Consider the following 12,650-nt stretch of genomic DNA (forward strand, 5'->3'; position numbering starts at 1 on the left):
CAGGGTTGGACGATAAATGCTCGCCCACCAGGCCGTACCTTCTTTACGGGTGAAGTGGGGGTTGTCACCTGGTTAGTTGGGCTAGTTGGAGGTGACACGGTGATGGTGGTCGCGGTGGGCGTCGTGCTGTTGCTCACCGATGCTGAAGGCTTGCCCTTTTCTGGAGGGGTCAAAAAGAGAAAGAAGTGTGAGAGTTGTTTGAGTCAACAAGCAATGATTAATTAAAAACATGAAAAAACATGCTCAGTCAAGAATTTAAATGCATTACAGAAAACAAAGATATTGTGTGGCGTCTGTGCTATATTAAGAGAGACAGAGTGGCCCAAATTTGCCTCTCTTTGAACACGTGGGAACAAGGGTTGCAGCAGGATTAAAAATCTTGGGAGTCATTCCCATACAAATGCTGTTAAATAATTCCCTTATAGTAATCAAATAGTCCACTTACAGTGTTTATCTGGGGTCTTTTTATACAAAGAACACATGGAAAACAATTTTAAAACTACAGTAATTTTTTTTAAAACTTTACTCCCATGATACTGTACTAACTAATTTTCTCTTAACAAATAACGTAGTCTCCTTGAAGCTCATGACAAACACAACAGTGAAACTAAAGTAAGCTATATTTTACATACAGTATTGTATTACAGTGTAACTGAATTATACACAGTACAGTCATTTTAATTTGAATTTAATTTTGTAATTTGACAGGCTTTTAAAACAGCTGTACTGCATTTTGAAACATTCAGTAAAAGTCATTAAATAGAGAAGGAGTCTGTTTCATTACTTGATATGATATTACATGCAGTAAATATACAAATGTTAATTAGATGGTCATTTAATCTGTATGAAAAAATAAAGAGAAACTAAATGAATGGGTCATAATAATCTTCTGCTTATAGTGACCAATTTGACCTGGACAGACATCGTGACTATCTGAGGTTTCCACTAATCAAATTTAATGGTTGTCATACCATATACATGCTTATCTACTGTACTGAATTATACCATATTAGTGTTCTGAAAAACACTTTTGCATTAGTGCTGTTGTTTGGCCTTAATGTTTGGCTTTCAGTTGTTATATTACCTTCTGATTAACCTGCCTTTGTTTTGCCTCTCAAAGGACTTTGTAAACTCTGTTTACAAAGTGCTATGTAACTAAAACCTATTATTAAAATATATTGGTTTTTGAATTGGAAAAAAAAGAAACAATTGAAAGTGTTTGTTCCACCAATAAAAACCTGTTTTGATTCCTTTAATGCTCATTGTAATGGATGATAATATTTAGGGGTGTCACAACGTTGAAGTGCTGTCTCTCCAAAAAGTTACAATAGTACTCCTGCACACTGTCTACCTTGCAATTTAACATTTAACAGTGCCTCAGTACTAAACCTCCATCAGTCATCTTAAATAGAGTGGTTTTTAGTCTGCAACTAATCACTTTCACCAATGCAATAAAGATATATAATTAAAAATTAGCTATCAAACACAACAATATTCAAAACAGAGCTCGAACTGACAACCAGTAAACACTTCGGCTTGTGATTTACTGATACCACACAACAAGTCTAAAATAAGTCACACACTGTACCTGCTTCATTCTCCGACTCTGAATCTTCATCCTCCTCTTCTTCACTGGAGCAGCTTGATTCGTCCTTCTTCCCCTCCTCTTCTTCATCCACCTTCTCCGGTTCTAAGGTCTCGATGCGTGGGGCGCTCTTTTCTGGCTCCAGCAGCAGCGTTTCTTTGCTGCAACGCACAAATGTAACACAGTTAGTACAGAGCAGCAGCATCAGTGAAGCGCAGGATTTTCAACTGCAAGAGAGAAGCAAAGTGAAACATGAAATATTCAAACCAAAAAGAAGTTTACTAGTTATAATTTGGAGAGGGGTTGTATGAGGTATTTATTGTTCAGTCAGTGCATTACATACAGTAGATGGTGGTCAGTATGGCCCCAGTTTGGAGAAGCAGAGGGGAGTACCAGTTTACAAGATAAGCAATGACCTGCTGAGGACAGGGTCAGCAACAAAAGGAATTTTAGCCACTTAAAAAAGGCAATATCACTGTATTTTGAATATTTTCACCCCTTTAACTTGCTGTCAGGCAGCCTTTTCTTGACAGGAAACCATCGTTATATAAGCCAAATATCCTTATCTCCAAATCAACCAAACTACATATGCAAAATCAGTTATTTTACTTCCTGCAGAACATGGGAGTTGCGGTTTACCACTACCTCGATCGAATGTGTGTGTGCCAGTGGTCATGAACTATAGGTAATAAACTGACTATTGAAAAGTATCTCCCACATTAAATAATCCAAACTATCCCAATAATATTCCTAAAAAAAAGTAAAATTAGTAGACAGCTTCTATTGATTATTTACCTTTTGAGTGGTTTCAGTGATTGGTTGTTGTCCCCGGTGGTTGTCGTTTCAATCAAAGGAGACTTCTTAACATCTTTCTTTCCACTCATCAGCTGGAACAAAGAACCAAACAAAAATCAGCAGTTCTCACAGAGAACAAAGCACACAATTCATCTTTCACTAAATCAGAGGTTTCTAATATATGTATGTATATGTGTATATATATATATATATATATATATTTTTTTTTTTTTTTACAGAACCCATTCTAATGTTTCCCCTATAAAACTACTGAAAAAGTTGTTTTGTACAGATTTATACAATTAGAAGCCACTCTGACTCACCAGATTCTGTTTCTTTTGTAGTTCTTCTAAGTATCCCAGAACATCTTCATCTGCTACATCAAAAGCTGTCTGACCCTGAGGGAAAGAAATAGAATCAAAGTTATCTGTGGGAGAACACATGTTTTTGAAAGAATTATTTGAAAGGGATAGAATGATCTCAAACTATCTCAAACACAATTTTTAAGGTTTAAGTTTTATTCAGAATTTAACTAGTAATAAATTCAGAGCAACTACTTTATAAAATAAGTAGCAACAGGTTTATAGCAGCACGATGATATGAGACCCTCTGCAGGTTCAGTAAAGCAAACGATGTAAACTTGCAAACGTGGGCTCATGACCTCAAGGTGACCTCTATGATATGATATCTAAAACATGGATTATGCTGCACTTACTGACACATGACAGTTCCAGTTACTCACCATTTTATTAATGAGGTCCATGTCACATAGATTCTCCACCAGTATCCTACAGGCCTCCTCTTTACCCCAGTGTGCTGCTGCATGTAAAGGAGTCCAGCCATCGTAGTCCTTAATATTTACATCATACCCTGCTTGGATTAAAAGCCTGCACAATGGAGGGGTGGGGAGAAGCGAGGCAGAGAGAAACAGAAGAGAAAAAGAAATGGTTTCACTTAGAATTAGTGCATACAGTTCTGTCAAATTTGATTTGATTCTATAAACTAATCTTTCAAGGTGATGCCAGGGGCTTTTGGAAGCATTGTAACCACAAATCAGACTTATGAGATTAAGAGTCCATTCCCTAAAATCATGGACACAAAATCTGCAAGAGCAAAAATAAGGTTGGTAAATTTTAAAACTAATAGTTCAGTTCACAACTTTGCAATGGCGGGAAAAAACATTTAGATTTGTGTTAATTTTCGTTGAAGAATGAGAAGGCACCAAAGTGTTAAACACTAACCTGTTGACTACACCAACATGCAATGTTGCTGACAAAAAAGAAACGAGAGACCAAATTTCAAGGCAGCACACAATGAGCAGAGCCTGGACTCAGAGTAACTTACATAAAGTATTTTATATAAAGCAAGATAAAGTAACAATGATGGGGCTTGGGAGACAGAAAGTAGGTGATATCTGGGCCCATGTTTGTTACAATGATGCTGCAAAAAACGCAGATGCATTGTTTCATCAGAAAGGAAGCAATGTGGCTATAAAATAGGCATGACTGGTAAGAACACCGCAAACCTGTGGAGACACATTAGCTCAGGCAGGCTGCAGGAACACTGCCGGAGCACCAGATGATCGTAACATTGTAATCTGACAATAACAAGCCAGGACGAGTCCAACACTGTAAGTTGATCAGCTGTTTATTAATGTCAGTTGTCTGTCAATGTAAAGTTAAGCAAGTTGACTAAATTTAAATAAAAAAAAAAAAGTTGACAAAATTAACTCTAATTTAGATCCCTGTATTATATATATGGTAGTCGTCCTAAACATGAGAGATCTTAAGAGCTGTCTATGGCAGTCGAGTGTGCTGGCTGGCTTCCCAGACCAGATGGACAGACGGCTGCAGTTCCTATCCTCGAGCAGCGCAGTCGTATTAACAGCCTACAGAGACGATGTCGGAACAATGTACTGACAAGATACAGAGACCAAGATATGTTTGGCATTAGCAAAGTAAAAGACACAATGTGAGGCCTCACCACAGCCATGACTATAAAGAGTATTTATATGATATGTACAGGAAAGAATTTACGTATCAAGGAGCAATAAATGAGGTGTTCATTACATTTTTGTCCCAACATGGAAAGACATCGGTGGAATAAAGAGCGCTTGCTTACTTTAAAACCTCAACGTATCCCTTCGCAGCAGCTACATGGAGTGACGTTCCTCCGGACTTGGCGTGCCGGACGTCTTGGATCTGGCCGCTGTTGAGCCACTGCCGGGCGTCCCTCAGCATGACCCGCTCCTCCTCTTTCCGGGCTGCCTCGATGTCCACCCCTGGTAAAGGACAAGAGGAGACGGACACTGTCAAGAGTGGCGCTGAAGGATTACCTGCTACTTAGGAACACGCTGCCAGCTGTAACACTGAACCCAGAGGACGAAGGAACATGGGTGAGACACAAGTGCACTGAGGAACTTATTATGAGTACTACTTGTCTTACATCTAGAGAAAGGTATGTGAATGTTTGGAGTAAATTACGTAAGTTTGTGACTATGGATCATATTAGACAGAACTATTTCAATACATAGCCATAACATTAATCTTTGCAGATTATTTAAACACTGCTGTGATAATGCAACAATGATAGCTCGAACCCATGCACCCCTGGACTTCTATTAATGTTGGAAAAATAAAGATTACATTATTCTGGCAACATCTCTAGACACTAGAGGGTGTTGTAAGGCACTTGTTCACCTTTAGCAAACAGTTTTGTGCCAATTTTCTGTCAATTTGACAATAAAATAGTGGCTGCAAACACACAGTCCTCAGCTGGTTTAAGTGGGTCAATATGTCTAAGCTATAAGCTGCAGTGAAAACAGGCCTGTATTGTCTTGTTGACACCTGGTTGGAACACGAGACGGTCTGAAATGCACGGCTGCACGAGTCGTTGACTCGTCAGCTGAGCATTAACTGTGCTGAACTACATAAACAGTGATCCAAGAAGTGCTCTGGGGTTGGAGCCAAAACTTCAGCTGATCTTATAGGTTTTTGTTCTCCTCCCAAGGATACATCATCACTCATTTCCTGACACCCTAGAAAGCTGCAAGATTGCCCCAAGCTTTTAAACCAAATGAAAGAAGACATCTGCAAGTTTAGTTTTACCCAGAGGTTTAGTGCATGCTAGCTGGAGAGAAGTGTCTGTTTATCAAGAACAGGACACTCGATTCCCAAACAAAGTCACTGACAAACCTGCTGCTCTTTTAATTTCTTGAAAAATGGTCTAGTACAAGCCTTAAATGTCGATGAAAATCCATTTTCTTTCTAACAAACACAACACAGGCTCATACTGACCACGGCAACAGACTTCTTGGAAACTGGACATGTTGCTCATTAAGAGGATTAGTGGACTGAGGTCTATGAAAGTGAAACTAAATGGGAAGAAAATGACTTTATGTCTGAGTTTATGGATGACTGTATTTCAAGTTTCATTTCAAACAGTGAGTCCCCAGGACCCACGGGTGAACATTTGAGTGGGTTCTGGTGTTTTTTTTTTTTTTTGACATATTGTAGTGTTAATCTTATTTCTGATGTTATATGATTTTAAGTATGGTTACATTTGTGTATTTTACAACATTAAGCATTTCCAGCAGTAAAATGCAAATTACACATTAATGCAACAGTAATATTAATCCAAATACACTAGCTATAATATTAAAACACTGACATGGACCATGTTACTGCATATTATACTTTTGATACTTTAACTACATTTCGCAAGTACTTAGATACATTTACTTTAGTGAGATTTAGAATGAATGCAGAACTTTTACTTGTAGCGGAGTATTGTGGGGTTGGTGTTAGCACTTTTGCTTCATCTGATCACATTTATTTTTCTGTTCGCACCTTCCAGCTCCACAGCTCTAATTTGGAGAGCTCTGGTTTTAGGCTATTTTAATTGTGTTTAGCCTGATTAGATGATAACTAGTTAGCTTTTCAGAGTCTGGACCAACTCTGCTGTGAAGAGTAACAGTTAAGACTCTGGATTGCATAAACAGGGACTTTTTATTTTATTTCCAAGATTAGTAAAATAAGATTAGTGGATTAGAGATGTGATGAAAATGTATATCAAAATACATGATTTACCTGCATCAGAAACAAAACTGTATAATGTTACAAGAAATTTCATTTTAATATGTGATCCAGCCTTGTTTGGTTTCGCAGATGGTGTAGTGAAGTCAACCAAACTCATTAAGAGAGCACCCTGGGATGTGTAGTGTAACTAATCTAGTGTACTTAATCTTTGTGAGACAACCACAGAACTGTCACAATTCAAACTTGAGTTAGGCAAGTAAGAGAAAACACAGTGCATAAACTTAAGCTAAACCTCCTAAAGGCAGTTGAGTTAATGTAGGCAATGGGAGCTGGCCAGGTAGACCAACATCCCGTGATCTCTTGGGAAGTAGCCTACACTGTGTCTATAAAAAGAAGGGAGCCTAATGGCCTCTAAGTAGGACTACAGAACAAGAGCCGAGTGGAGGAATTGGCAGCAGTTCAAAGTTGAGTTTTTACAAGGGAACAGCACATCTTCTGACTGAGAATTGAGGAGATAAAGAGAAAATCCAATAGACCAAAAAAGGACTTGCCTCCCCCTTCACATCACACAATATACCTACAGTATGTTGGTTCAAGCCAAAATCAAGTATGCATGGAAATCTACCCTTAAGCAAGCACCAGGATTTTTTTAGAAAATGTACAAGGAAAAAAGGGGCAAAAAAAGGGAACTAAAAAAGAATACTACTGCTTGCCAGATCCAAATTACCCCCCCCCCCCCCCCCCCCCCGTCCTGTAAACACCAGGGACAGAGTTAGAGTTAGAAACATTTGTCCACCTTCAGTCCATTACAAGGATGGGCAGCAGCAGCCCTCATGAGGCAGCTGATGGAGGAGGGAAGGAGGGTGTCGGGGCTGCCCGGTCACTTGACCCAATCAGGGTCAAGGAGAGGATCTAGAGGTTGTCCCTGGTAAAAGGAAACCATGGCCACTTGCTAACAAGTTTAACCCCATGACTGCTATCTCTTTGAGGGGAGAAAATCACATTACAAACATACAGAAGCGTTACACAACAGTGTGTTGCATAATGCTGCTTGCTACCGCATAGAGAAGTGAGCTGTGGATTGTCTGCAGCTGCCCCGAGGCCAGGATAACTACAAATTTACTCTTTAGGTGAGTTTTATCTCAAAAAAATCTGCATTAATGAATGGATAAATAAGGCTTGGACTTGAATAAATAATGTGCACGCATTGACAAAATATTCAGCAGTCTGTGGGAAGTAAATGAACATGGTAAATGAAGATGCACACTTGGTTTTGTGTCTGTTAGTGATGGTTCTTGGAGGAGGCAGCGTGTGAATGCTCCGAACCAGGCAGCACATCTATCAGGCGTCTGCAAATCAAAGCTGACAGAAGCTGCTGGCCGAGATGCTTGAGGTTCGGATGGGTGCTTGTCTCGCCGCGGTTATATAATATGGTCAAAGAGGGGAACATGCAAACAGCTCTCTGGGTAATTAACATAGGATGCCATGTGCTTCCAAACGCTTGGACCGTCAAGAGATTGACAGCTTACAGACAGCCTTTTGTCTTAAGGTTACTATAGACACTAGATAGTTTATACCAGTAAAATTCACACCAAAATTAATGTATACATACTTTTTAAAAGCAGGTAAACCCACCAAAAATCCAAGATGGATTCCTTTTCCATTGGCAGTTTTTTTTTTTCTTCTGATGTGTCAGAAAGCAGAGACTCAACTCAGACAGAAAGACATTTTTTAAAGTCTCTCTTTGTTCAGCTTTCAGTACTTTTGCAGTTTCTAAGTGACTCTCTTTGGTTTGAAGTTTAGTTTCTCTCCTGTGTCGCCGTTTGTACATTCAGATATCTTTATTTTACTGTTTCATGTTTCAGCTGGATAGGAGTTGTGTTATGTTACTGCTGATAAAAACCTGACATTTCTTGATTTTGCTGCTTTATAATAAAAGCTTTCAAATATCAAAATATCTGAGGAGTTTCATTGTGCAGAACTCTTAGAAAATGAGTGTGTTTGTCCACTGTTTTATTGCAACTTGACTCAAGACAAGTGCAGCTGACTATGTGTATGGATAAGGGGCAAAAGAGCTGCAACAAGGTTTCATGTCCTCTGCTGGAAAAGGGGAGAAAATTAGCCTGTCAACCCGGGTGTCATGTCTCCATCACTGCTAATTAGAACTGGAGGGGATAAATACCTGTAACTACTGCAGAATCATTTGATCTGCAAGACTTTATACCTTGTTGTAAACTATGGCTGTGGCTATAAATATAGCATATTCCCTTTGCATGCAAACACATGTAGTAAAAATGTGAGAATGTTAAGCTTGCTTTTAAAAAAAGGCAAATGGTGCCACTGAGAGGGGAAAGCCAGCCAACCTTTATTAGTGAATAAGAGCTGAGGAGCACCCCTCTGGCCCGGGGCCAGTTAACACGTCTATGCGTGGCCTCTCACCATAGGGGAGGGCCTTTCATCATCTCAAGAATGCCCTAGCCAAAAATAGAAAGACTCGACTTTTCAGTTTGGAATCATCACACGAGTGCTCACAACACAACTGGATCACTTTTCTATATTATGCAAGTTTTCCTCAAGCAAGCAAGTGAAAAACAGCAGGTGACTGACACTCGGATTCTATTTGACAACATATTCATACATGCATGAAATACACACGGGGCCCCACCAGCTGTGCTGCTGTGTTCACGCTCAGCACATCAGGGTTATTTCTAGGAATGATTGAGCTCGATTACGTGGTAAGACTTGAAACTTTTTCACCAGGGATGGGTATTGAACATCGGGACTAATCTGGTACTGGTCCCAGACTGGTTGGTACTGAAATATTGTGAAGCATCGGGGCAATTCTGCTATTGTATTTAAATAATGTTAAATAAACAACTAGCAGGACAAAATGTTCAAAAGTATGAGCTCTACTAATTTGAATGAATATCCAGTAAAATGCAATAATGTCCTTGTAAAATAACTTAATAAAGAAAGCAGAGAGCATACTGTCGTATTTAGCTTTCCAAATATTGGTATCAACACAAAAAGCACTGGTCTGTCTCCACTTCTTCTTTCTTCTCACATTAATAAACAACCTCTTGGTCTTTTAGTCGATGCTAACAACAGTATATTATCAGTAGTTAAATTTACTTGTGATATAGTATAGTACAGTTGTATCAAGGTTGCCTTGGGAGAAAATAATAACCCAGTCATCCAATATGGACTGGACAGTAGAGTTAAAAATGTCTGTAATACTGTACCTTGTCTGTTTATCTCATTCTGCAGGAGCTCCTCCATTGCCTCCTCTTCTGCAATGTCCAGAGGTGTCTCACCTTCACTGTTCACAACTCCTACATTGGCACCCTGGCTGATGAGATACCTGCAAAAACACCACAGGAATTTTAGGTCTGAGCTAAGATTATATTTATATTAACATCCTTTGAAAAAAAAATCCAGAGAGGCTTTTTTTTTTGTGCTGAGAAGTCTGAGGTCAAACTCGAGCCTTTGACAGGGTGAAAAGGAAAGGGGGTAAAGGCAACTGTTACTTCCTTTAACTGATGAGGAAACAGTTGAAGGACATGAGCTGTGTAATGTTGCTTTTGGTTCAATGCCAAAATTGGATGACAGCAGACCACATTGAGTCTGCATCTCCTGTTCTACCAGTCACATTTTCCCCCACACCTCCAGAACAAATTACATCTATTCACCACTTACCCTGATTATATGAATTATATTAATAACAATGATTAAATGCATAATTATGTGCTGCAAAATGTTAAACTTGCTTTATTTTTGCTGCTAAAAGACATGCTAACAAGAATATTCTTTGAAATCAAATCCAGAGGGGAGTTAAAAATACGCAAACTAAGAGAAAGAACCGTGTCCATAGAGACAAGGATGTGTTCACAATGCAAATGTCTTTCACTGGCGTTGAGCACACACTGAGTTGTTAGCAAACACTATGTAATAAAGGTAAATAACCATGCTAGAAGCTCAAATAAGTATGATGCGAATGGCCTAAGTGCTGAAACCTCAAGTCACACCATGTTTAAATGGCAGAGGGTCTTCCTCAGGCTGTGCAAACAGACCGAACATGCCACACCTGAATAATAAAGACAAAGAGCAGTCTGGACAGGGAGTGGCACTAATCCAGACAGGTGTGGGCCAAGGCTGTTTATTAATCTCTGGCATTTTACACTAAACTACTGTCAGTTCGTTTTGCAGCAAAGATGCAACTAGCTCCAATGCTCTGTAGTAGAGGACACATGAGAATGGACTCTGTGATACGGAAAGCAGACATGAGAAGTCAAGCTGAGCTCACTTCAGTGAACAGTTGTACCCCTATTACATGAAGATGCAGTTTCCACACATTTTGGTCTATTTTATCTATGCCGGTGTTGTCATTATAGCCAGCCAACATTGGATTTTTGAGGCCAATACCAATATTAATAAGGGATTTGCACGATTAGTTGATGAAATAATAATTAGTTCAGCCACCTAGTTTTTCTAGTGCTGAAATTGAATAAACATCTTATTCATGTACAATGCCCATTATGCAGCTGCCTGCCATTAGTCAGGGCTGCAGCCCCCCCCTAAATTTGCTCCAGTGACTGGATGTTGTGATTCAGCAAGGTGGAAATCGGAAAGTGGGACAGATGACATCTCATTAAACCAGCTGTGTTTGGCAGTATTTTTTATCTACCAAATGAAAATAATGTTGTAAACCAATATGAAATAATTTACCTGCAGACTCTGTCATCCCACTCAGACTGAAAATTATTATGTTTTGTTAGATATGATGCAGTGTTAATAATGCACAGCACAAAGTGCCACACATTTCAACAGCAATTAAAAATAAAATACAATTTGGTTAGTGAAGAATTGGATTAAGGGGTTGTAATGGCTCTTGTCACTGTTTAACATTATTGATTGATAAACTGTGCTCAATTTTGACTGTTGAAAGAAGAACGGTCTAAATTAAAATTTCTATTTAATCGACAGGGAAATTAGTCACCAGGAACCTCCCTAATATCAGTGCTTGAGAGTTAATAAAAACCAACAATAAGAGTCTGTAATTAAAGAATCTCTTAAACTAGCAAGCTAGCAGAACATGTAATTAGTTGAAAAACAAACTCGTCGGTATCCTCTCGTGCTGAACTGTGTGATGGTGATACTATTTACAAAAATATATTTGGCATTTCTGCACTGTTGTTATTAGTTATTGGCCAACATGTATTAACCAATATATACCAGCTGATTTATCTGTCAGGCTCCAGTAGTTGTAATTTGAGCAGCTTAAAATTGTTTAAAGTGTAACTAAAATATTGCAAAATCTGTGTAGTGTCATTACTATACAAATACTTATAAGTATTACACTTAAAAAAACTTAAAAAGTTAATTAAGAAGTCATCAGACAAAACCCTGACAGTTGTGGATATTCAGTACATAAAACTATGCTTGCGATTTTTGCTGCTATAGTATAAAACTGATAAAGTTTTCTTTTTCAATTGCTCCTTTAGAGGAAATAATTTTTCAGTTTGTCAAATTGAGGATTTAAGCAAAGCACCGTTTAATGGAAATCTTTACCTTCACCAATGATTTAGTTTAAATTGAATGAATATCACAACTCTCACAGCAGTCTTTGTCTGAACGACCTTTTACAAACACATCATCTGAAAGCATGACAGACCCGGAGATAAATCACAGAACACTCTATAAATAATATCATACAACCAAAATAGGCATCTACTACTGTATCCAAGGCTATATAGTGATTTAACCCTTTACATCATTGTCTCCCACCACCAGCAGAGTTTCAAGACCTTTTTAACCATTCAACATCTTGACTTGCAGCTGCTTCCAATTAAAGCTGCGGTGAGACTCAGGCCCTTCTCATTAGGGCCAACACACCACTTGAAACAGGCTCAGTGCTTACAACTTCCCCCCCTAAATGGCAGCTGACTGACTGCGCTCACGTTTCAAACTTTTATATTGTCTTGATTGGACTTTCTATTCTGCCTATTTCGGGTCAGCTTTACTAGGTTTGATGGCTTTGTGGTGTGGAGTCCCGCTGTGGGACTCTCAACCAACCCTACCATTAGACGGCTGTGGTGACACCAGGGGCTTACAGATACAGTCCTGATTTTGGAGTTCCCGTTACTGTGAGCGAGGATGCTGGGATTAAAATGGGTCTACTGAGAGCTCACCGCCCACACCAGGTTGCAGAGTGTCTCTCTATGACATGATGTCTC

General features: G+C 39.0%; 1 protein-coding gene across 8 annotated transcripts in view; it reads right to left on the bottom strand.

Annotated features, from left to right (window-relative positions):
• Positions 1 to 12,650, bottom strand: part of ppp1r12a (protein phosphatase 1, regulatory subunit 12A) — a 68,193-nt gene that overhangs the window by 24,425 nt on the left and 31,118 nt on the right. For 7 of the 8 annotated variants that reach the window (XM_084710596.1, XM_084710601.1, XM_084710599.1 and 4 more), the window contains exons 3-9: positions 9,660 to 9,778; positions 4,502 to 4,661; positions 3,123 to 3,267; positions 2,704 to 2,778; positions 2,381 to 2,472; positions 1,589 to 1,746; positions 39 to 160 (exon numbers count right to left, since the gene is read on the bottom strand). In XM_084710596.1, the coding sequence (XP_084566722.1) occupies positions 39 to 160; positions 1,589 to 1,746; positions 2,381 to 2,472; positions 2,704 to 2,778; positions 3,123 to 3,267; positions 4,502 to 4,661; positions 9,660 to 9,778 (871 nt within the window). The remainder of the gene's footprint in view (positions 1 to 38; positions 161 to 1,588; positions 1,747 to 2,380; positions 2,473 to 2,703; positions 2,779 to 3,122; positions 3,268 to 4,501; positions 4,662 to 9,659; positions 9,779 to 12,650) is intronic. The other variant, XM_084710598.1, reaches the window with a different exon arrangement.

The sequence above is a fragment of the Lutjanus erythropterus genome, chromosome 22 (assembly GCF_056507025.1).
Source record: "Lutjanus erythropterus isolate fLutEry1 chromosome 22, fLutEry1.hap2, whole genome shotgun sequence".
Classification (NCBI taxonomy): Eukaryota; Metazoa; Chordata; class Actinopteri; order Lutjaniformes; family Lutjanidae; genus Lutjanus; species Lutjanus erythropterus.